Source organism: Agrilus planipennis, unplaced genomic scaffold (genome assembly GCF_000699045.2).
Source record: "Agrilus planipennis isolate EAB-ADULT unplaced genomic scaffold, Apla_2.0 scaffold13, whole genome shotgun sequence".
In the NCBI taxonomy this organism is placed as follows: domain Eukaryota; kingdom Metazoa; phylum Arthropoda; class Insecta; order Coleoptera; family Buprestidae; genus Agrilus; species Agrilus planipennis.
This window is the reverse complement of record NW_020439040.1, coordinates 141988-165490: the sequence shown is the minus strand read 5'-3', so window position 1 is coordinate 165490 and position 23503 is coordinate 141988. Positions and strand designations below refer to the sequence as shown.

Sequence of the window (23503 nt, the reverse complement as noted above, 5' to 3'; positions counted from 1 at the left end):
TAATAACACATTCATTTATTTGATTAATACTTAGATAATATGTACCTGACGATTATGTAAAAGTTCTGGTTGCTTAATAATGGCGAAACATTGTGTTAATCCAACGGAAACGAGAAGAAAACGTTGCTAAAATTTTCTTCCGTCTGTATATTATTTTTCTAATCCAAATAAATTTTTTACAGATTAATGCCACGCTTGCTGATGCCGATTGTTCAAATAAATGAGTTTCAAACACCACAGAACAGAACCCCGAGAAAACGGGGTCGTCCTCGAAAAATAAGCACCTCACTGGAAGCAACTGAAACGAAACCAATAAAGAAAGAATCAGACAACACAGAAGAGGATCAAAACGACGAAAAAAGTATAGATTTGAATGATGATAACATAGAAATCGAAGTCGATTTCAGTGATAAAGCTTCAGAGGGAGGCGAAGTCGCGAAATATTTCTGTCCCAACTGCGTCACTCTTCAGACTATGACCGAAAAAGAGTTGAGAAAACACTTCAAAGTAGCGCATAGAGGCAAACGTCTCCGAAACATCCACCTCTATTCTGGCGAACTACTCAAGTGCGAAATATGCCCGAAACAATTCAAGACAAACAAGAGCTTAAAAGAACACCTGGAATTCCACAGTAATCAATACACTTGCGAGACGTGCTACTCGTGCTTCCGAAAGATCGGCGAGTACATCATTCATCTTCGCGCACATTCGGAAGAGAACATCTTCAAGTGCGTCGTGTGCGATTACAGCACCGAATCGATAAACGAGATCAAAGGTCACATTTCGGACGATCACGAGGGCAACACTTACAAATACAAGTGCGTTGTTTGCGACAAAGGTTTCCACTTGTTGTCGTGGTTCGAAGAGCACAACAACTTTCACACAGGTACCAAACCTTTCGAGTGCGATTTTTGCGGAAAATTCTTCATGTACAGCCGCCACTTGTACGTGCACAAGAAGACGACCCACGGAGTCGAAGGCGAGCCAGTTTTGCACGAATGCGTCGTGTGCAAAAAGCAATACCAACACAAAAACAGCCTGAAACTGCACATGAACGTGCACACCGGTAACTTAGCCATTTGTGACATTTGCGGCAAGCAGCTGTCGAGTAAGGAGAAGCTGAAGTTTCACATGAGAACCCACACGGGTTATAAACCGTTCAGTTGCAACTACTGCGGCAAGTGTTTCACTAAAAAACCGATCCTTGTGGAACACGAACGTATTCACACCGGCGAGAAACCGTACGGTTGTCAGTATTGCTTTAAGGCTTTCTCGCAAAGGTCGAGCTTGGTCATACACGAACGCGGTCACACCGGCGAGCGCCCTTACGTCTGTCATCTCTGTACCAAAGGGTTCGTTTCCAGGGCCATGCTCAACATACACATCAGGTCTTGTAAAGGCTATCTTAAGTAAGAGAGATTACAAGGGCTGTTAACGTTACTATACAATTGCGTAGGAATGTTTTAAGTTATTTTTTAATTACCTACACGTAGTGCTTGAATTCAGTGTTTGACATTGACTTGGTTACTACACAATGAACTTTATAAATAAATAATAATCAGTAGAGATAGGTGTTAATACACATACATATATATAGGTGCATAGTACGGTTCCCTTATTGGGAAACTACCGGGGTCAAGCTGATAATCAGTTTTTCCGAATTTCGCGATAGTTCAGTCATTTCTTCTAAACATTTGCGCCATTTTGTACTGTCGCCATTTGCCAAAGTCTCCTCCTTGTTCAGGCATATTAATTAATAACAAATTAATCCTGAAATTATACCGTGTGATCAAGGATGGTAAGTCGACAAGAGGCGATCTATTACAGTGAAACATCAAACATTTTCAGTCATTTACATCACAAGTCAAAATATGTTGAAAAATAATTCATATCCGAAGTGGTCAAATTAGGAATTCAGCAGAAAAAGCAACATGTTATGATCACAGGATTATTTACCTATCTAACGATCAATATTTCTACGTACATATTGATTAAATGATTACCTATACTTTAAAAAAAATCGATATATAATATTTCGATACCATTCTCTAGATTGGGCTACCGCGAGAATCGAAAAAAGAAGATTGATTTTGGAATACTTTAGCATCACTACAATATCTCGCCCAGTTTTGATGATTTTTTATGACGTTTTTAATTCATACTCATTGTTTATTTTATAATAAGAAAAAAAAACTGATTTATAATTCTTCTGATACTTTTAACTGAATAAATATTAAGTGAATCGATTAATTTTATGTAGGGTAAGTAAAAGTCTTTTGTTCAACAAAATATGTATTTCTGAATGGAGAAGACGTTTTTGTAATATTTGTGAAATGTAATAAAAGTTACGGTCCCATGTCAGAGAGTACCTACAATTGGTACTTTTATGGTCATTTACACGTAGTGTATTGTTATCAGACTAATATTGTAAATGATTTTATTATATGCGAACACACATTTATTATAACGCTCTGTATTTATAGATAATTTTTTGTCGAAACCATTAGGACGTAATAATTAGCGAATATGTAAGTAATAAGCAACAAGTTGAATGTAAGGAAAATTATATTAATAAATAAACTATTAAATGTCCCGCACTATCATAAAACTTTGACAATAACATAAGACTTGTTTAAGTGTGTTTTTGGGACTTCCTGTACTTGACAATGGAATGGTAAGTTTGTAAAATTTTTAACAATGGTTAATTGTATTTTTTGTAGGTTTACAAGAGCACGAGTTCGTCGTTTTTTATGGATAAATAACAGGGGAAACTCCATTTACAGCTGGAAATTTAGTTCGCATTTTGTTGTGTTTCCATAATTTTTTGTGTTTTTATCTTTTTATGAGTCATGTTATTTTTAGAACATACTGGGAAATTCAAAGAAGCGATTCGTTTAAAAGATAAACTTCAGAAATGCGCATATTTTGGAACTTACAAATACAACAGAAAGTATATGCAGGATTTATCATTTTTCCATTTTTTTCTTTATCTGTTTTACGTTTTAGCGAGTATTTCTTCACACCGGCATTTGATCACCCTGATGTTAGAAATAACAGACAATTTATTTGATTTTGTTTATTGTCACTGGCGGTTTAACAGGGTAATAAACAAAACCAGTTTTACTCAAAAAATGTGATTGTTCGCCCATTAAAATTACAATAAAATTGAAAAGTGGTTTTTTGTTGTTTTTGTTTAATTTTGCATAAAAAATAATTTCTCTTGTGTGTTAATATAAAAAAAAAAAACACCATAGTACCTATTGTCTATGACGCAAGTTATTTTCAGGACTGAATCAGACGATGACGACGAAGAATTTGTTATAAGAACAAGAAGAAGTACAAGACGTCGAAAAATTGCGAAAGGTAGATCTTTGAAAAAGACAGCAACCCAGAAAAAGAAGATGAAAACTAAAAAAGACAGTGCCGATCCCATCGAAATCGTTACCGTTAAAAAGGAAGAAGGGACCGAAGGTATCGATAAGAACAAGATCATAAAATGCAAATACTGCAATAACATTTACGTTAACGAAAAGTGGTTTCGTTATCACATGATGCGAGAAGAACGATTATATTACTGTCACGAGTGCGAGTATTTGGAAAAAATGACCAAAGCCGAACTTATCGAACATTGTCTGGTGCACGGGATCGACTATAAAAGTTCGAAGAATTTTTTCCGTCGAGCCAAATCGAAGAGACCGCGTATTAAACGACCCGAACGTTCGTTTTGTGAAATATGTTCCGCGGAATTCGACACGAAAGACGAACTAGAAAAGCATTACGACGACTTCCACGAGAATCACTACGTGTGCGAAGTTTGTAACGCGGGCTTCAAGAAAATCGTCGACTACACCCTTCACATGTACTCGCACAGCGAAGACAAACTCTTCAAATGTCCCCTGTGCCATTTCACATCGACCAAAGGTTATATAATCAAGGCCCATCTTCAATCGGTGCACGAACAGTTCAAAAAGTACAAGTGCGAGCTTTGCGGCAAAGGTTTCTCGACTTATACTCACTTCGAAGAACACAAATACTTCCATAGCGGCGAGAGACCTTTCCAATGCGACATATGCGGCGCGAAATTCATGTACTCGAGGTATCTGAACTCGCACAAGAGATATCAACATCAGTTCGCCAAAGACGAGGAATTAAAGTGTTCGGTATGCGGCAAAATATGTACGACCACCAGGTCGTTAAGTAACCATCAGCGCGTTAGACATCCGAAAGACTTACTGGTATGTCACTTTTGTGGCAAAACGTTTCGAGGAAAACAAAACCTTCTGTTACATTCGCGAATTCACACGGGCGAAAAGGCGTATACCTGTTCTTATTGCGGTAAGAAATTCAGTCGGAGAGGTTACATGTTAGAACACGAGAGGATTCATACCGGAGACAAACCGTTCAAGTGTCCGCATTGTAACAAAGGCTTCTCGCAACGCACCAGTATGGTCATTCATTCTAGAAAGCATACAGGAGAGAGGCCCTACGTGTGTCATATTTGCGGGAAAGGTTACGCCTCGAGAAACATGCTTACAAATCACTTAAGGACTTGCAAGGGTAGTTCAGAAACGAAACTTAAAATAGCATGAGTAACAAAAGGTTCTGTTTGATGAACTAGGTTTCGATGGACTTTTTACTATTCGGGGAGTTATTTTGACTGTGTCCTAATATGAATAAGTTTATTTAGACACTATGAATCGTGAAAATCTTTTGCTGTTGATATCTATATTACTTCTTATAAAAAGCTTTTAGAGTTTCATCGAAACCCTTGTTGTTTTTTTCATTGTCTATATAGATTTTTGAAATTTTTCTCCATTTCAACAATATTGTTACATACATTTCTTGACATCATTTTACAAGATATTGTTATTTCGGAAATTAATTTAATCCACATATTCTTAGATAATTTTTCCATAAACTTTTCCTGTCGAACGTAAGTAGAATATCTATCTGTGTAAGGTTATTTTTTGAAATAAAGATTTTACTAATAGCATTATTGTGTTGTTTGCCTTTTATTGACGTTTATACTTACAATTATATTCAATAATTATAGTTAGTGTTTAGTGAAAAGCAGCTGTCTACAAGTAATGTTGTGTAAAGATATTGGTAGTTATTTTATTAAAAATGAAATGGCAATTTTATAATAGCTTTTACTTTCAGGGCCGTTTGTAACCTGCCAGAAGCAATTACGTTTTCGCATGATTCAAATAGAAAAACTAGGAAAAGAAATAGTAAATGTAGGAAAACCAATACTAGCAATAAAAGATCTCTGTTATCCACAAAAGGAGAAAAAAAATCTGATTCCGAAGAACACCTACAATTTGATGCTTCAAGGGAAGCAGTTGTTAAAGATCAACAGGAATCGAATAAAATATACACTTGCAGATTCTGTCGTAACGTTTATAACGACAAAACATCGTATCGATTTCATATGAATCAAGAAGAGAAGGTCTATTTTTGTCATCAGTGCGGAAACGGCGAGAAATTAACAAAACAGGAGCTTCTAGAACACTGCAAAATGCACGGAATTGACTACAAGAAGAAAGCTAAATTCTTCCGAAAGGCGCAAGCAAAAAATCCCCGACCACGCGCCCAATTGCAATTATTCCTCTGTGAGATATGTTCCTTGGAATTCAATGCAAAACCTGATCTCGACGCCCATTACGAAGCGGAACACAAAAATCATTACAGATGCGAAGTATGTCAAGCTGGTTCGAACAGTCTCGTCGACTACATTTTTCACATGCAAACTCACAACGAAGACAAATCGTTAAAGTGCCCCCTCTGCACATTCTCCACCTGTAGTAGGTACGTGATCAAGGGTCACCTGGCGTCAGTTCACGAACAATTCCGGAAACACAAGTGCAAAATTTGCGGCAAGCGGTTTTCCGTATTCTCTCATTTCGAAGAACATAAAAACTTTCACACGGGGGAAAAACCGTTTCAGTGCGACGCGTGCGGTAAAAAATTCATGTACTCAAGGTATTTAAGGTCGCACGTGGCTCTCATGCACACGGAATGTTCGGAAAACGAACTCAAGTGTCCGATATGCGACCAGACGTTTCTTGCAGCGGGCGCACTCATTGAACACCGCCGCAGAAAACATTCCAAGTTCGTTCATGTTTGCGAGGTGTGTGGCAAAACGTTCAGAGAACGTCTCGGACTCGCTGCGCATGCTAAAATTCATTCGGAAATTAAATCGTACGCATGTTCAGTCTGCAAAAGGCGTTTCTCCAGGAGATCGTACCTTACGCAACACGAACGTATTCACACAGGGGAAAAACCGCACGTGTGTCCGCATTGCGGCAAGGGATTCACGCAACGCAGCAGTATGGTCATACATGCGAGAGGACACACTGGAGAACGCCCTTACGTTTGCCAGTTGTGTGATAAAAGGTTTACTTCTGGAAATAGACTAACAACTCATAGAAAAAATTGCAAGGGATCACCGACGCCCAACAATTGAACAATAAATAATTCTGTAGTGCAATAATTTAATTGTTAAATGAAATAAATTGTAACGAATTCAAACTTGTGCTTGGATTATGTCTATTGGAGCCTAGTTATAAATTATATTTTATTATTGGTTTTACTTTTACTTAACGTCGACTGTTCCTGTAGGACCTTTTGGATCATCTGTTTGCCCATACGTCTTCTTATTGAAAAGGTACTTACTTTTCTTTTGTTTTCTCGACATATATTATAATTTTTAGGTAGTAGTCTTTTTTTTTTAATACACCATGCAAATATAACTTTTCGTTATTTAGTTGTGTTATTCCTTCTTAATGCAAAAAACAAAACAAGTAAGTATAATTATGCATATCTACGATACATTTCCTTTTATTAAAAACGATTTTTGGATTTGGATAATCGTTTATCCATTATAGCCCTGTTCTAATTATATTTTAATTTAATTTATTTTTCAGGAGCTCGTATAATTCTCAAGATTCAATAGTCGTGTATATAATGGAAGAAACAAAGAAGCAAACTGAAACTGATGATAATTTTATCTTAGATTTTAACAAAATAGATGAATATACCTCTCAACATAAGCAAAAGATTGCAACAAATGAAAGACTTGGAACCGAAAATGAAAACGTCAAGACGTTCACTTGTAAACATTGTAAGGTCATTTACGATGATATAAAGACGTACCAATGTCACATGACTCTTGAAGAAAGACTGTACTATTGTCATCATTGTAAGGATTCAAAGCGGATTACGAAACAAGAATTGATCGATCACTGCAAACTGTTTGGAATTCCGTTCAATCAACCGAAATTCTTTCGAAATGCCAGGGTCAAAAAACCGCGATCTCCACGTGTTAACAACGGACTATTGTGTGAAATATGCGATCGAGAGTATAACGAAAAGAAATCATTAGAAGAACATTACGCGGAAGCGCACATAGATCACTACAAATGCGAGACGTGTGACGAAGGTTTTAAGAAACTCCTGGAATATGTTGTTCACATAAAAGGTCACAGCAGCGATAATAACACATTCAATTGCACGCTTTGTCAATACTCAACTCAAAAAAGCTGTTTATTCAAGATACATCTACAAGCCAATCATGACAAATTTAAAAAATACACATGCGACGTATGTAGCAAGAAGTTCTCTGTTCACTCTCGGTTTCAAGAGCACATGAACTTTCATACCGGCGAGAAACCGTTTCAGTGTGATTTTTGCGGCAAGAATTTCATGTACTCGAAGTATCTTTCATCACACATTGCACATTTTCACAAAGTGCGATCCGAGGAAGAACTGAAGTGTACCATTTGTGGCATGCAATGTACAACGTTCGTAACTCTGATGGATCATAAACGGAGAAAACACCCGAAGGTCTTGCACGTTTGCGAGGTGTGCGGTAAAACGTTTAGTGAGAAAATCGGACTCACGCTTCATTCCGTTGTTCATTCGAATGAGAAGATTTATGGGTGCTCTTACTGTCCAAAGAAATTTAGCAGGAAATATTGCGTGCCAGAACATGAGCGAATTCATACGGGCGTTAAACCCTTTAAATGTCCCGAATGCGGCGAGGGATTCGCTCAAAGGGGAACGATGAAAATACACTTGAGAAAACACACTGGCGAACGACCTTACGTTTGTTACATGTGCAATAAAAGTTTCGTGGCGAAAAGCGTTCTTCCTGGTCACTTCAAAATTTGCAAAGGGAAGAAACATACTATGAAATAAATCTTTGTTTAATACATGCAATTTATAATTACATAGTTTTTATATGTTGAATGTAGGCGTGAATATGAACAAGACTTAAATAGTAGATGTTAAGACAGTTATGATTTATTTGTGACATTAAAGTAGTTTCAAACTTATAAACGTGTTTAACTTGAACAAAATAATTCGAAGTGGTCTGTGTTCCGTCGAACTAAATACTACAATTACTACTATTTTCTAAAACGCGCTGTTAAGACAGCAGGTAAAGGCTGGTCTGTGTTCTGTCGGAGCTGCCTGCGACGCGCTGATGAGATCCAAAAAGATCGAAATCGCGATCCGCGTCTGGCAGTTTCGACAGAATACAGACCACTTCGAATTATTTTGTTCGATTATGGTAACGTGCCTATCACGTTGAGGTGAGCTACGCCGGGATTCGTTTCAGCAAGTAGATATCCATATTTTTAAATGGACCTTGTTGGAGCATATGTAATCCTCAAATGTAGCATCGTACTACAGATGGCGCTCACCACGCCATTTGTAGTATTTTCTAAAACGTGTTTAACTTGAATTAAGGGTAAGAAATTTATGTACTATATAGTGGGGTGTCCTTGTTCTCAGATTTCATTTTTAATCTAATTTTTTTTCTAACTTGGATTAATTTTCAGGAGTTCCGAAAGTGAAAACTCGGATAGTAGATGTAATGCTCCGGTAGAGGTTAAAAATGAGTATGCTACTGAAGCAGTGTTTGTTAACGAAGTCGGAGATGACAGTCGCTATGATAACGAATTCAATGACGGTTTTCTATTTAAAAAAGGTAATAGCGAATTTTGGTACTGCAAGACTTGTCGTAACAAGAAATTTTATAATGAAGAAGCTCACGCCAAGTTCGTATTGGCCAAGGAAGTGAAAAAATTTTATTGTCACTACCATTCCACGTGTACTGAGTTATTCACGAAACACGAAATAATTAAACACTGCCAAGATCAAGGCATTGAAATTGAAAATCATCAGAAGTTTTTCGAAAGGGCCAAAAGTAAAACACTTAGGCCGAAATTTCCCGAAGAACCGTGTGAAATTTGTTCGGAGATGTTCCCGAACAAAAACGCCTTAGAAATTCATTACGAAAATGACCACGAAGACCAGTACACTTGTGAAATTTGCAAGGCAGGATTCAAAAAGATCATCGACTACATTTGTCACCTACAAAGGCACCGAGAAGATAATTTATTCGCATGCCCTCTATGCGAAGTGACAACTGAAAAGTTCTATCAGATTAGGGTACACATTAAAAAACACGAACAGTTTCGCAAATTCAAGTGCAAGATTTGCGAAAAGAGATTCTCGTGTTACTCATCCCATTTAGAGCACATGAAGTTTGTCCACCACGGACAGAAGCCCTGCGTCTGCGACATTTGCGGAAAAAGGTTCAGGAACGAGGGGTGTCTAACAACGCACAAAGACGAACATATGTGGAAAATTAACGGAGGGATGGAGTGCGAACAGTGCAAAACGATATTTCCGACGTACCGTTCGTTGAGGCGCCATTTAGCGTCCCATTCCCCCAAGGAGATGTTTGTGTGCGACGTTTGTGGCATGAATTTTTTACACAAAGGCAGCCTGGTCAGGCATATGAAAAGTCACAATGGTGATAAGCAGTTTAAGTGCTCGTATTGCGAGAAGAGGTTCATAACGAGCACGACTCGAGCAGAACACGAACGAATTCACACGGGGGACAAACCGTTTAAGTGTCCCTTTTGTAATAAAGGTTTCACCCAACGGAGCGGTATGGTCATACATTCCAGAACGCATACGGGCGAACGGCCTTACATTTGCCACCTGTGCAATCGGGGGTATACGTGTAAGGCGACATTGCGCAGTCACTTGAACAGTTGTAAGGGTTGCGATGTTACAGACTAGTGTAGATATGTAAGAAAGCGGTTTGAAATTATTCAAATATTACGTAAGTACCAACTGCATTCTTTACAATAGTGTTTCATTAACTGGGTGCCATCAATTGGTATGCTCCAAGAAGAGGTGGTGGGATTTTTCCGACGATGAGAGGTAGGTGGTAGACAAAAAAGTATGCAATGTATTCATTAAAAGGGTTACCTTAAAATAAATGAAAATCGTTTTTATATTATTGGATCTATGTATAATTTCCTACATATTATTCTAAAAAACAACGAATACGTTCTGACTAACCTAACCCAACCTGAAGACGGTAGGCCTAAAATTGGTAATAACTTACTTACGTAATAATTGAATATTCCCGTTAATCCATTTTCTCCCATATTATCTATCTAGGTATCACAATTTTAGCAAAACATTTATCTTCAAGAATAACTTTCCATCATTGCGAACATTTTCTTACCTATACGTTTCGTGATTTAGCATTTAATCTAATAATTTCCATGGGTTTATGTAAAACTACTAACTAATTTTAATTTTTTAGTTTGTAAACCAGATAATAATATTTCTGTCTAATGTCTGTGCTCGAAAGGTAAGATATCTCTTTAAAATATGTTCTTACGTTATTACATTATTATTTAAAATAAAATAATACTGTAAAACAAATTTTCCACAATATTCTTGTTACATATTTTAGAATTATTGTAATTATCCGAAATGTTGTATAAAATAAAATTCGTTACCTTTTCGATGGTCTGACTTGAAAGACGTTTTTTGATTGTTTCGTAAAATATTTATTTATTCTCTGCTGTGCAGATTTTCAATAATATACTCAATANATATATAAATAATAAAATTTTGTGTTTAAGGGAGTAGGTATTTTTTAGAAAAGCAATACAAGAAAATTTTCCTTTTCCATTAGGTATTAGGTATGTATCGATTTATATTAGTGAGCGTTTTATAAATCTTTGAATTTAATTATTTATCTATTTTTTAATTACAATAATATGCATATGTCTACGCTCTCTCTTTTAAGCAATAAATAACTTAAAACTTTTTAGGATTAGACTTCAAGGAGCTGAAAGATTTTGCAGCGTATCCATGGAGACTCCCGATTGGAATGAGGATAATGTTAAAGTATATATCAAAAAAGAAATAGATTCTGTAGACGTATTAAAGGAGAAACTGAAACAATGTCCTGACTATACTGAACAGTTTGATGACAAGGATATAGTTTTTGTGAATGTCGAAACGAATCAATTAAATATTAAAAAAGAAAACGAAGAAGGGGTAGAACTGTTACCGCTAACAAATGCCGATAATTTCTTTCATAATGCCCCAATAGGAATGTCACAAGAAGAAGCTAATTTAGCCATGTGGCCAAATCATGAAGACACAAAGCCATCGAAGAAATTGTATTACTGTCACCATTGCGAAAACCCAATTAAAATGACCAAAGAGGAACTGATCGATCATTGTAAATCAGTTGGGATAAAATGTGAGACACAAAAGTTTTTTCGTAAAGCAATGGTGAAAAACCCACGGATTAAACCATGTCCGCGTTTCTATTGCGAAATATGCTCTAGCGAATTCCAGACGAAAGAAGAACGCGAAAAGCATTCGAAAGAAACGCACAAAAACCATTACGTTTGTGAAGTGTGCAACGCGGGATTCGAGAAGATTGTTGAGTATATTTATCACATGAAAACGCACAGTGACGATAATCTCTTCAGGTGCGCTATTTGCCCCTACACAACGTCCAAGCGACAGTTTGTGACCAGACATCTGCAGTCGTCACATGATCAGTTTAAAAAATACGTATGCGAACTCTGTGACAAGAGCTTCTATTCGTACCCGCATTTTTTAGAACACGAAAACATCCACACAGGCGAAAAGCCGTTTCAGTGTAACGATTGCGGCAAGACGTTCGCTTACTCGAGATACCTGAAGTCTCACGAGCGCCACGTGCACAAACAACGCAAAGAGAAGGTGTTCAAATGTCCGTTATGCGACAAAGTCTGTCGGACGAGTCAGTCGTTACTCAGTCATCGAAATACGAATCACCCGGAACACCTTCACGTATGCGACGTTTGTGGGAAAACGTTTAAAACCACGACGCGATTGAAATTGCACACGAACATCCATTTGAACAAAAAACCGTACCAGTGCTCGATCTGTAATAAAAGATTCAATAAGAGATCGATAATGATGCAACACCAGCCTATACATACTGGAGAGAAGCCATACGCATGCACGTATTGTGATCAGAGATTTTCACGGCGGGACAGCATGATCATCCACAGCAGAAGACATACCGGGGAAAAGCCTTATAATTGCCAGTTGTGCAATGGGAATTTTACAACCAAGAAGATTTTAATAAATCATCAAAAGAAGTGTACAGGTTCCCCTTCACCTACACCATCCCAAAACGATTAAGAATCTGTCACAACTTATTGGATGTTAATTTAGTAACATGGTCTCTATTATTTGCTTGTTGTTATCACTTTTGTTTATAAATGTACAAGAACTTTAAGAAATAAATTACCATTTAATCATCATGTATAAATATTGGCAGTATTTCGTGGCAAACGAAGTAGTTAATGAACCAATAGTTGCTGGGTACTAAAGTAAAACTTACAAAAAGTCGAATAAAACAATTCGAAGTGGTCTGTTTTCTGTCGAAACTGCCAGACGCGGATCGCGATTTCGATCTTCTTGGATCTCATCAGCGCGTCGCACACAGCTCTGACAGAACACAGACCAACTTTTACCTGCTGTCTTAACAGCGCGTTTTAGAAAATACCACAAATGGCGCGGTAAACGCCATCTGTAGTACGATGCTACATTACAGACCAATTTTTACCTGCTGTCTTAACAGCGCGTTTTAGAAAATACCACAAATGGCGCGGTAAACGCCATCTGTAGCAAAATCTAGCATCGTGCTGTAAATGGCGTTTACTGTGCCATTTGTAGTATTTTCTAAAACGCACTGTTAAGACAGCAGGTAAAAGTTGGTCTGTGTTCTGTCCGAGCTGTCTGCTACGCGCTGATGAGATCCAAAAAGATCGAGATCGCAATCCGCGTCTGGCAGTTTCGACAGAATACAGACCACTTCGATTTATTTTATTCGATTATGGTAACGTGCCTATCACGTTGAGGTTAGCTACGCCGGGATTCGTTTCAGCAACTAGATATCCATATATTTCAATGGACATTGTTGGGGCATACGTAATCCTAAAATGTAACATCGTACTACAGATGGCGTTTACCGCTCCATTTGTGGTACTTTCTATTACGAAAAATGTGTACAACTTTTTTTTATCAATATTATTCCGTAGGACCTTGAAAATCCTCATTCAATCGCGAAAACATATTACGTAGTGTCGTTAGTCAAGATCATATAAAGTGGTTTCAACATTTACCGTATTTCTTGTAAGTACATACTTTTGGAGTGTCTTGTCAGTAACTGAGGTTTTTTTAGGGGCATCTGTAATAAAAACACCACGTTGAGATCAAACAGACAACAGGTCAATTTAAAAGAAAAACTTTCAAGTCGAAGGGTAAAGGATAAATCGGACTGCGAAAATGAAACTAAACAAAATTCAACCTCAGCCAATAATAGGCTAGCATGTAAACATTGTGGCACAATATACAAAACGCTAACGGATCTTAGGAAGCATGTTAAATTCGAAGAGAAAGTATACTACTGTCATCATTGCGAAAACTCGGGTAAAATAACCAAAGAAGAACTAATCAATCATTGCAAGACGGTAGGAATCAATTACAAAATTCCCAATTTCTTCCGAAAAGCAATGACAAAAAGGCCGCGAATGCTCAACCCAAGTGAACGAATGTGTTGCGAAATATGTTCGACTGAATTTGAGAACAAAACACAGTTGGAACAGCACTACGAAGAATCTCACAAAAACCATTACAAATGCGAAGTGTGTAGCGAGGGATTCAAAAAAATACTCGCGTATATTTTTCACATAAAGACTCACAGCGACGACGGCCTATACAGGTGCGCCCTGTGCAACTATACAACCCCTAATCGCTACATAGTAAATAAGCATTTAAAAGACAAACATGACCAGTTCAAAAAGCACATTTGCAAATTATGCGGCAAAAGTTTCTCCGTATTCACCTATTTTCTAGAACACAACAAGTATTTTCATAGCGGCGAACGTCCGTTCCAATGCGACCATTGCGGCAAAAGGTTCATGTATTCAAGGTACCTAAAAACCCACATGGCTCATTTACACAAAACTCGGACCGAAGAAGAACTTAAGTGCGTGTTTTGCGGCAACTCGTTCCAAACATCCCAAGCGCTCATGAATCATCGCATCAAACAACACCCGAAACATTTACATGTTTGCGAAATTTGCGGGAAGACATTCAACACAAAGTCGTTGTTGGTGTTGCATTCTAGCGTACATTCCAATCAGAAAGCATTCGGTTGTTCGTTTTGCGAGAAAAAATTCAAACGTAGATCATTCTTGGTACAACACGAGCGTATTCATACCGGTGAGAAGCCGCACGTGTGTCCGCATTGCGGTAAGGGTTTCTCGCAGCGCAGCAGTATGGTGAGACACACGAGACGACATACGGGAGAACGTCCTTATGCTTGTCATATTTGTAATAAGGCCTTCGCAAGCAGAAATTTACTTACAAATCATCGAAAAAATTGTAAAGGCGTTTCCTAATATACAGATAATTAATAAATCTATTATTTGTTTAAGTTTTGTTTTTATTTTTAAACAATAAGTAGATTTTAGTGTCTTTCAGTTAGAACAACTCGTAGGTAGCCAACGAATAAAGTTTTATTTTTACTTTTTGTAAAGCAGCAGTTTTTCTTGATGTATTTGGTACGTATCACGTTAAAACATATTAAAATGTTGTCGTCCCATAGAATTTCTTCATCATCATCATAAGGTCGTCAGTTCTAAGGGTGGCTGGACACGCGCCTCCACTCTTTTCTATCCTGAAGTAATCTTCGCATTTCCTTAAAATTAGAACATCCCACGTCCTTAACTATTCGCGAACAATAATCTAGTCTAGGTCTACTTCAACTCCTGTTTCTGCCTCTAATATGTCTCTGACTAGACTTTCATGTCTAAGAAGGTCTCCTACCAACCTATCTCGCCTATTTCTTATTGACTTCCGCAGAGTTCTCTGTTCTCCTATTCTTTCTAATACCTCTTCATTTCTAACCTTCTCTATCCTAGATATCCTCATCACTTGCTGGTAACACCACGAAAACAGTGTCGTGAAACATTTGAGCATAATGTTTTTCTTTTGATGTTCGTATTATGTGCATTCGTATGTACATGAATGTTGTGATTAACTGAATATTTTTCAACAGGAACGAGGGAATGAATCGTACAATAATCATGAAACCATTGGTGTGGTTGATATGCAATCCTAATATCAATTTAAGTTTAAGAGCAAACATAGCTCAAACTAGGCAAAAAGAAACTGCCCTTAATAAAACTGTTGACCCCACAAAATTAAACGATGTTGCTACGAATGGTCAAAGTCAAAACGTTTCTGAAATGTTCTACAAAAAGCGGACATGTAAATATTGTGGCAAAATCTACAATACCTTACGGGAACTCAGAGAACATGTAAAAAATGAAGAAAAAATATACTTTTGTCATCACTGTGAAAACCCGGAAAAAATTACTCAACAGGAACTTATAGAACATTGTAAATCGGTGGACATCGATTATAAAAGAAAGAACTTCTTCCGAAGCGCGATGAGTGAAAGAAAAGACGAAGAATATAAAGCTTCGATTGATAAAAAGCCGACATGTAAGCATTGTGGTACAATTTATAATAAGCTAGGAGATCTCAAGCATCACCTGATGTACGAAGAGAAAGTATTCGTTTGTCACCATTGTGAAAACCCGGCAAAAATGACTAAAGAAGAACTTATCGATCATTGTAAATCAGTGGGTATCAACTACAAGAAAAAGAAATTTTTTGCGAAAGCAGCCAGAGATAATGTAAGAGAGCTGACTGTCCCTGACGTGTTGTATTGCGAAATATGTTCTGCAGAATGTGAAAACAAAACGCAAATGGAACAGCACTACGAAGAATCTCACAAGAATCATTACAAATGCGAAGAGTGCAATGAAGGGTTTAAAAAAACGTTGGAATATATTATTCACATGAAGACTCATAGCGACGACAACCTTTACAAATGCGCCCTCTGCAACTACACAACACCAAGTCGAACAATGATTAATCAACACTTAAAGAGAAAACACGACCAGTTCATGAACTACAGGTGCAAAGTGTGTGGAAAAGGATTCTCGATAAGAAGTATTTTTAAAGAGCACACCAAGTATGTTCATAGCGGCGAACGTCCGTTTCAGTGCGATCATTGCGGCAAGAGGTTCGTGCACTCAGGATACCTAAAAAACCACATTTACCATGTTCACAAAACCCGAACAGCCGAGTATAAATGTCTCGTTTGTGGCGTCTCATTCCCGTCATATCTTGTTCTGAAGTATCATCGCATGAAAAAGCATCGAAAACAATTATACATATGCGAAGTTTGTGGGAAAACGTTCGACACACAACCACTTCTGAGTGTGCATTCTAAAATACATTCTGGCGAGAAAGCGTTCGCATGTTTATTTTGCAAGAAAAAGTTCAGACGCAGGTGTTTATTGGTGGAACACGAGCGTATTCATACCGGCGAGAAGCCCCACGTATGTTCGCATTGCGGCAAAGGGTTCTCGCAACGCAGCAGTATGGTCATACACACGAGAAGGCACACAGGGGAACGTCCCTATGCCTGTCAGCTATGTAATAAAGCGTACGCTTCTAGAAACTTACTGACAAATCATCAAAAACGCTGCAAGGGTAATCCACCATAATAAACAGTTGTTGTTATTTTTGTCGTTTAATCATTAATTAAATGTAAATTTTGGTAAATAAAATCTTTAGATTCGAATTATGTAGTAGCACTAACTTGACTAGACACTTAAAGTACTTCTTGTTTTTATCACACTGTATTATTAGCCTGTAGTTCCCACTATTTATTTATATAACCGATCAGGAACTCCTATTGTTAAGCAGGCAAACATTTGTCACTCAGAATATGATTTATTATCTTTCCCGTCTTTGGTAGAGATGTTGCCGACCATCGTCGGTCACTGACTACTCTTTAAAATACGTTCAAGTGTGAATGCGTATCTGTCTTCATTTTGCTATAAAAAATTCAAACGTAAGGGTTTATTGGTGTAACACGAACGTGTTCATACCGGTGAGAAGCCGTACCTGTGCTCCCATTGCGGTAAGGGATTCTCTCCGCGTACCCCTATGATTGTTATACATACACGAAAGGACACGGGAGAACGTCCTTATGCCTGTCAGCCATGTAACAAAGCTTATGTGTCTAGATCCTTACTGACAAACCATCAAAAACCCTGCAAGGACTATCCCTTACAATAAAGGTTTCATATTTATGTTACAACCAATAATGTTAAATTAGCATTTTATACCCAATGTGAAGTCGATGCAGCTAACAGTTACTAACCGTTACATTACTATTTAGTGACGTGCTTTCAGCATTCGGACACGATAAAAAGGCTCTTAATAATATTATATCATTTTTTATCATCAAACCGGATAAAAACAGTAAAAATAGGCGGAACAAACCATCACTATTGCATTTATTTACCTCCCTTAAAAGTGACAGCTACTTCTTGAAATAGTGGCGCTGTTATAATATTATTGTATATTGTATAAAATGCAAAATTTTATTAGCAACAAGATTACGTTTTGGTGTTTTTTTATATACAAATGTATCTTTTACATTAATCATAAACTCTATAATATAATTGTGTTTATGGAATTATTTTGTATAAGGAGGGAGTGATTTTTCCAATTCTACATAGAACTACTCAATAATACGTTCACTTTGAAAATTGTCCATGTACATGTAATAAAAAGTGCAGTAATTTCCTTTTTTGCAATTAACTTCTCCCTTGACCTTTGTATTCGTCAATTTATCCGTTGGGCGTTAAAATAATCGACTTAAATTAATAGTTTATTATATTTTTGTTTTGTAGGACGGTTGATACAGTTTATATTTTAATTATTCTGCAACATCCTTTGTGTTTTTTTTACATCGTTGTTCCGCGTTCCCAATTACTCCATGTTCCTTTAACGTCTTTAAAAATGACATGAAAAACATTTACGACGGTTATAGTTAACAGTTTTCGCTTTGTCCTGGAAATGTTGATTTAATTTATGGATTATTTACACTTTTTGATGACTGACAGTGTATAGGTAATAACAATTTCAACAGCGTACTTAATATACTCAAGAAAATATACCAATTAACTTAATTAACACTGAGCTGTTTTCAGGAAGTCGTCGTTAGTTACTAAGGTAGATCAACATAAGGCAAAGGTAGATCCTCAAAAGAATAAGACACTTAGTAAAAGGACTAACAAATATTCACCGGAGAACAGGGACGGAGTATGCCGGTATTGTAAAATCAGATTCGACGACGAAAAAGAACACGAAGCTTATGCCGCTGCCCGAGAAGAAAAAATTTTCTTTTGCCATTCTCACGGTAATTGCGAAGAGAAATTCACAAGACACGGCCTTCTGAAACACTGCAAAGAATTCGGCGTTCACATATCTAGCGTGCGACAGTTATTTTTAAAGGCCAGATCGAAAAATCCCAGGGCGAAACGTCAGGAACAAGAAACGTGTGAAATTTGTTCTCAAGTGTTCGAAACGAAGCAGAAACTCGAGCGTCACTACGACAGTCATGAAAACCAATACGGATGCGAGTACTGCAGGCTGGGTTTCAAGAGGATCATGGACTACGCCACCCATATGCAAACCCACAGCGAGGACAAATTATTCCGATGTCCTCTGTGTCCAATCGCCAAGGACAAGGGTTATTTGCTGCGATGGCACATTTTCAGTACTCACGAACAGTTCAAAAAGTACAAGTGCGACACGTGCGGGAAGCGTTTTCCCGCGTTCCCTTCGTACGACGAGCACGTCAAGTATTTTCATTCCGGCGAGAAGCGATTCGTGTGTGAGGAATGCGGTAAAAAATTCATGTACTCTTCGTATCTGGTGTCGCACAAACGTTTCGAACACGAGAGAAACCCGGAGACGGCTTTCAATTGTTTGTATTGTCAACTGAAGTTCCCTACGAAACGACATATGCAAAGACATCTCCGTTCTCAGCATCCCATAGCTCTTCTCGTCTGCGACATTTGCGGCAGACGATTTAAAACGAAAGAAAATCTCAAGATTCACTTGAACGTCCACAGAGGCGAAAAGAAATATCAGTGCTCGTTTTGCTCGAAGAAATTCGTTACTAACGGAGCTAAGAAGGAGCACGAAAGAGTTCATACTGGCGAAAAGCCGTTCAAATGTCCTTATTGTAAGAAAGGATTTACGCAAAGGAAGAGTATGGTGATACACTTGCGAGGTCATACTGGGGAACGACCATATGTGTGTCACATTTGTAATCGGGGGTTCACGTCAAGAAGTGCCCTCGTATTACATTTGAAAAAGTGTAAAGGAAGGGATGACTGAAATCATATACTCTAATTATTATTTTCTGATTGAGAAATTGTCTTTTTATTTAGTTTTATTATCGAATCGTGTATTAATTTATAATAAACATTACATCTTTTTACTTGTTAGATTCTTTTAACTACTTTGTTATTTATAACAATTACCTGTAGATAAATACTTCAGTGTGCGAAAAGTGGAATCAAGCGTTAAAAAGAAGGAGAAAGAGTCGAAATGTCTCTTTTTCTTTCTAAATGTTGTTATAGTATCGAGAAGGATAATATTCTCACTATAAAAGTTTTTGTTTTTTCGGGAAACAATTGAAATTGGTAAATATGCAATAAAAAAACCGTGGGACTCTGAAGATATAAACGTAAAAAGGGATTATAAGTACAGTAACGTTAATGCGAAATAAAGAGTTAACATAAGATTTAAAATCTATGTGTAAAATTTTGCTAAAACCGGAACAATAATTTTTTCCGTAAAGTAAAATTGAATACGGTAGAACCTCGATAAGATAAAGACTAAAGGAAACGTAAAATAATTTGAATTATTGAGGTTTTTTACTTACTAAGGGTTTAAGTTTAAACTTTAAAATTATGAATTCCCAGTGACTTAGCAGACTCTTCAACTTTTTCCTTTAGTATGGGTCCACTAACACTAATGTTTTTACATATTTCTACACTGTCTAAACCATGTAAGAAAGCATTTTTCTAAATTAGGAAATTCAGCAATTCTTCATCTTTTACATAGAAGACTTTCTCCCGATTCAAACCACTTTTCACTGCTTACTGAGGTGTGATGCCCAAATTATTCGTTTAAGTTATAGAGGGTTTTTATTTTAAGTAATAGAGGTTTTGGACTCCTAGAGGAAGGGAACACAAAATTTTATGAATTTATAGAGGTTATTACGTTATCGATGTTTAAGTTATCAAGGTTCTACTGTATTATCAAGTTTAGAACACAGTATTGGTGCAACTACGTGTGTGGCGAATGATGTACTAATGAAAAATAAAAATTATTCTTTCTAAATTCATCTAGTTTCTTCTATACCTAACTTTTTGACTAATAATAGATAGCAATAAAGTGAACACCAGCTTCTTTATTGAAACTCGACCATATATTTTCCGTATCCACTGTTTATACGAGCCTTTTCTTCACTTTTTTAAAATATCCCTTACTTTATCTCATGTTGTAGTCTTACCAATGTTATCTTCATCAGCATGCTTTGTTTTTAGGGAAGGATGTAATATAAAAATAGAAATCGATGAATGTAAAATAGAAGAACCATGGAAAGATAGTGATGCATTAAAAGAAATAATTAACAAAACAATAACTGGTGTCGTACATTGTTCCTTATGCCCAGACAAAGTATTTGACAACGAAGATCTGCATCAGAAGTACGTCGACTTGTATGAAACGAGGGCATTTTTTTGTCCGATTCACTCACCGTGTACGGAAATATTCACAAAACACGGACTGGTCATACATTGTTACGAACACGGAGTAAAAGTGAAAAATTGGAGCGCATTTTTTCATAAGGCTTTGCAAGAAAATCCCAACGTGATCGGACGTAGTGAGGAAGCATGCGAAATATGTTCTCAACTGTTCAAAAATAGAAACGATCTAACGCTCCATTACGAAACTCACGGACACAGGTTCACTTGCGAAGTGTGCACAGTTGGTTTTAAAAAAGTTATGGATTACGTTTGTCATGCGCAAACGCATCACGAAAAACGATTGTTCACGTGTCCCCTTTGCGGAATTACAAAGGAAAAACGAGGTCCCATGAAAAAACACATAGACAGACATGATCAGTTCAAACGGTATAAATGTAGCCAGTGCGAAAGTCGGTTCGCGTACTACGCCAAGTATTACGAGCATATACAATATTACCACAGTGGCATAAAGGGCTTCGAATGTGACATTTGTGGTAGCAGATTGAAGTCTTCGGGTTCGTTACGTTATCATAAACTCAATCACAAATGGGAAGCGACGGGAGAGAAGCATTGTGAATTGTGTAATTTTAAATTTAACTCGTATATTTCAAGGAAGAATCATTATTCAAAATATCATCCTTAAACAATGTTTTTTTTCCATACGATACATACCTAAGTGCAGCGAACTTTACGTTGATGATGTTGTTGCTTGTAAGCAAGAAAATTATTAGAAATCCAAACAGTTTTTGACGTGCCGATTCACATGGATCAATAATAAACGCACGTCAGTTTACAAGGGTTTTCACAATGGCAAGACACGTTTAGTTGACCAAGCAACTGAGTCTTACTGCGTTGTTAATGTTACCGCGAACTTCTCTTTTCACAACCGAAGGAATTTTTCTTAAAATTACCCTTGTATGACCCGAAACGTACGCGTTTCGTATCCGTCCATGTGAAAAAGCATTAAGGGCGAACATTAATAAGTGGTCATAGGATTAACCACTTGTTAATGTCACTTAACCGAATTTAAACTCAGTTATATCAAAATGGAGCGGGCGAGAAAGCTACCAGGTTGATTCCAGGATTGAAAAAGAACGCTGTCGGATGCCCCCTGCCACTGTCCTGTAGGTGTAGATAAATGATTGTGCCAGTGCACAGGCAACAGGGGTCCCCCAAACAGCGTTCTTTCTCATCCCTAGTATCGCATTAAAGTACAGGGTTAAATGGGAATGGCGCAATAAATTTTTGTATCTCTGTAGTAGCCTTAAATGAAAAACTTAAAAGAAATGAAAATCGAAAAAGTTGTTTTATTTGTAGACTAAAATTTACTATTATAAAGTTTATAACACACTGTATTGGAACGTTGCGAATAATGAGTTGTTGAATAATAAAAGTTACCATTTCTCTCTAATTGATCCTATACCTTTTTTACTTAAAGTGGATAAGGACAGTAGTAAAATGGGCACTGTCTTCATTTAAAGTACGAGGGTGGATTGATAAGTTTCCGGCCTAACCAAGAGATGACGCCACTAGGCCTACCTTGAGGTGACATTCTATAGTACCATCCTTGGATAGCTTGTAGCTATAGTTTCAGCCCGATCTCCTTGCTAGTGTAGGTTTGACAGCACGCTCAACAAGACGCCTCTGTGGTTTTCGTAAAAATGGAAAAGCAGGAAAATCGTGCTGTCATCAAATACTTTTATTTGAAGGGGTTAACGCCGAAGGAAATTAAAAAAGAGATGGACTCAACACTGGGGACATCCTCCCCGTCATATTCAACCGTTAAGCAGTGGGTTTCCGAGTTTAAAAAGGGTCGTGTGAGCACCTCTGATGGGCCTCGCTCAGGACGCCCCGTTGAGGTCACAACTCCAGATATGATCGAAAAAATTCATCAAATAGTGCTGGGAGACCGCAGATTGAAAGTGCGTGAGATAGCTGAGACCTGTAAGATGTCATATGAACGTGTGCAACATATTTTGCACCAACATTTGCATATGGAAAAGCTCTGTGCAAGATGGGTGCCGCGTTTGCTAACAGTCGACCAAAAATTGATTCGAAAAAACATTTCTACCGCAAATTTGTCATTGTATAAGCGTAATCCAAGCGAATTTTTGCGTCGATTCGTAACCGTTGACGAAACGTGGGTCCACCACTACACTCCTGAAACCAAAGAACAGTCCAAACAGTGGATTGGACCAGGGGAACCAACTCCAAAGAAGGCAAAAACAATTTTTTCGGCGAACAAGGTTATGGCTACTGTTTTTTGGGATGTAAGAGGTATTATATACATTGATTACCTTGCAAAGGGTAATACTATCACTGGTCAATACTACGCAGACTTATTGCAACGTTTGAGCCACGAGGTGAAAATTAAACGACCTCATCTGGCGAAGAAAAAAATCTTGTTTCATCACGATAACGCA

At 37.4% G+C, this 23503-nt stretch overlaps 5 protein-coding genes across 7 annotated transcripts in view; all 5 read left to right on the top strand.

Moving 5' to 3' along the window:
- Nucleotides 1-12554, top strand: part of LOC108744184 (zinc finger protein 2) — an 81939-nt gene extending 69385 nt beyond the window's left edge. Inside the window, exon 5 of one of the 3 annotated variants that reach the window (XM_025976766.1) lies at nucleotides 11148-12554. In XM_025976766.1, coding sequence (XP_025832551.1) covers nucleotides 11148-12522 — 1375 coding nt within the window. In that variant the 3' untranslated portion in view covers nucleotides 12523-12554. Of the gene's footprint in view, nucleotides 1-5160; nucleotides 6482-8843; nucleotides 10589-11147 lie in introns of those variants that run through there. The other 2 variants (XM_025976767.1, XM_018479815.2) reach the window with 2 other exon arrangements.
- On the top strand, nucleotides 38-3176 carry LOC112905087 (zinc finger protein 664-like). The gene has a single exon (XM_025976773.1). The coding sequence runs from the start codon at nucleotides 187-189 to the stop codon at nucleotides 1411-1413; it is 1227 nt and encodes a 408-aa protein (XP_025832558.1). The 5' UTR covers nucleotides 38-186; the 3' UTR covers nucleotides 1414-3176.
- Nucleotides 3253-4928, top strand: LOC108744189 (zinc finger protein 664-like). Its single transcript, XM_025976771.1, has one exon. The coding sequence runs from the start codon at nucleotides 3267-3269 to the stop codon at nucleotides 4587-4589; it is 1323 nt and encodes a 440-aa protein (XP_025832556.1). The 5' UTR covers nucleotides 3253-3266; the 3' UTR covers nucleotides 4590-4928.
- LOC108744190 (zinc finger protein OZF-like) lies at nucleotides 6927-8390 on the top strand. Its single transcript, XM_025976772.1, has one exon. The coding sequence runs from the start codon at nucleotides 6967-6969 to the stop codon at nucleotides 8197-8199; it is 1233 nt and encodes a 410-aa protein (XP_025832557.1). The 5' UTR covers nucleotides 6927-6966; the 3' UTR covers nucleotides 8200-8390.
- An 882-nt stretch (nucleotides 12555-13436) lies between the features above and the next one.
- LOC108744192 (zinc finger protein 267-like) lies at nucleotides 13437-15027 on the top strand. The gene is made up of 2 exons (XM_018479841.1): nucleotides 13437-13518; nucleotides 13568-15027. Exon 2 carries the CDS (start codon nucleotides 13899-13901, stop codon nucleotides 14787-14789), a length of 891 nt encoding a protein of 296 aa, XP_018335343.1. The 5' UTR covers nucleotides 13437-13518; nucleotides 13568-13898; the 3' UTR covers nucleotides 14790-15027.
- Nucleotides 15028-23503: the final 8476 nt, after the last annotated feature.

Excerpts from the sequence above, each read along its gene's own strand:
- LOC112905087 (XM_025976773.1), top strand. The coding sequence starts at position 187 with ATGCCACGCTTGCTGATGCCGATTGTTCAAATAAATGAGTTTCAAACA.
- LOC108744192 (XM_018479841.1), top strand. The coding sequence starts at position 13,899 with ATGACAAAAAGGCCGCGAATGCTCAACCCAAGTGAACGAATGTGTTGC.
- LOC108744190 (XM_025976772.1), top strand. The coding sequence starts at position 6,967 with ATGGAAGAAACAAAGAAGCAAACTGAAACTGATGATAATTTTATCTTA.
- LOC108744189 (XM_025976771.1), top strand. The coding sequence starts at position 3,267 with ATGACGCAAGTTATTTTCAGGACTGAATCAGACGATGACGACGAAGAA.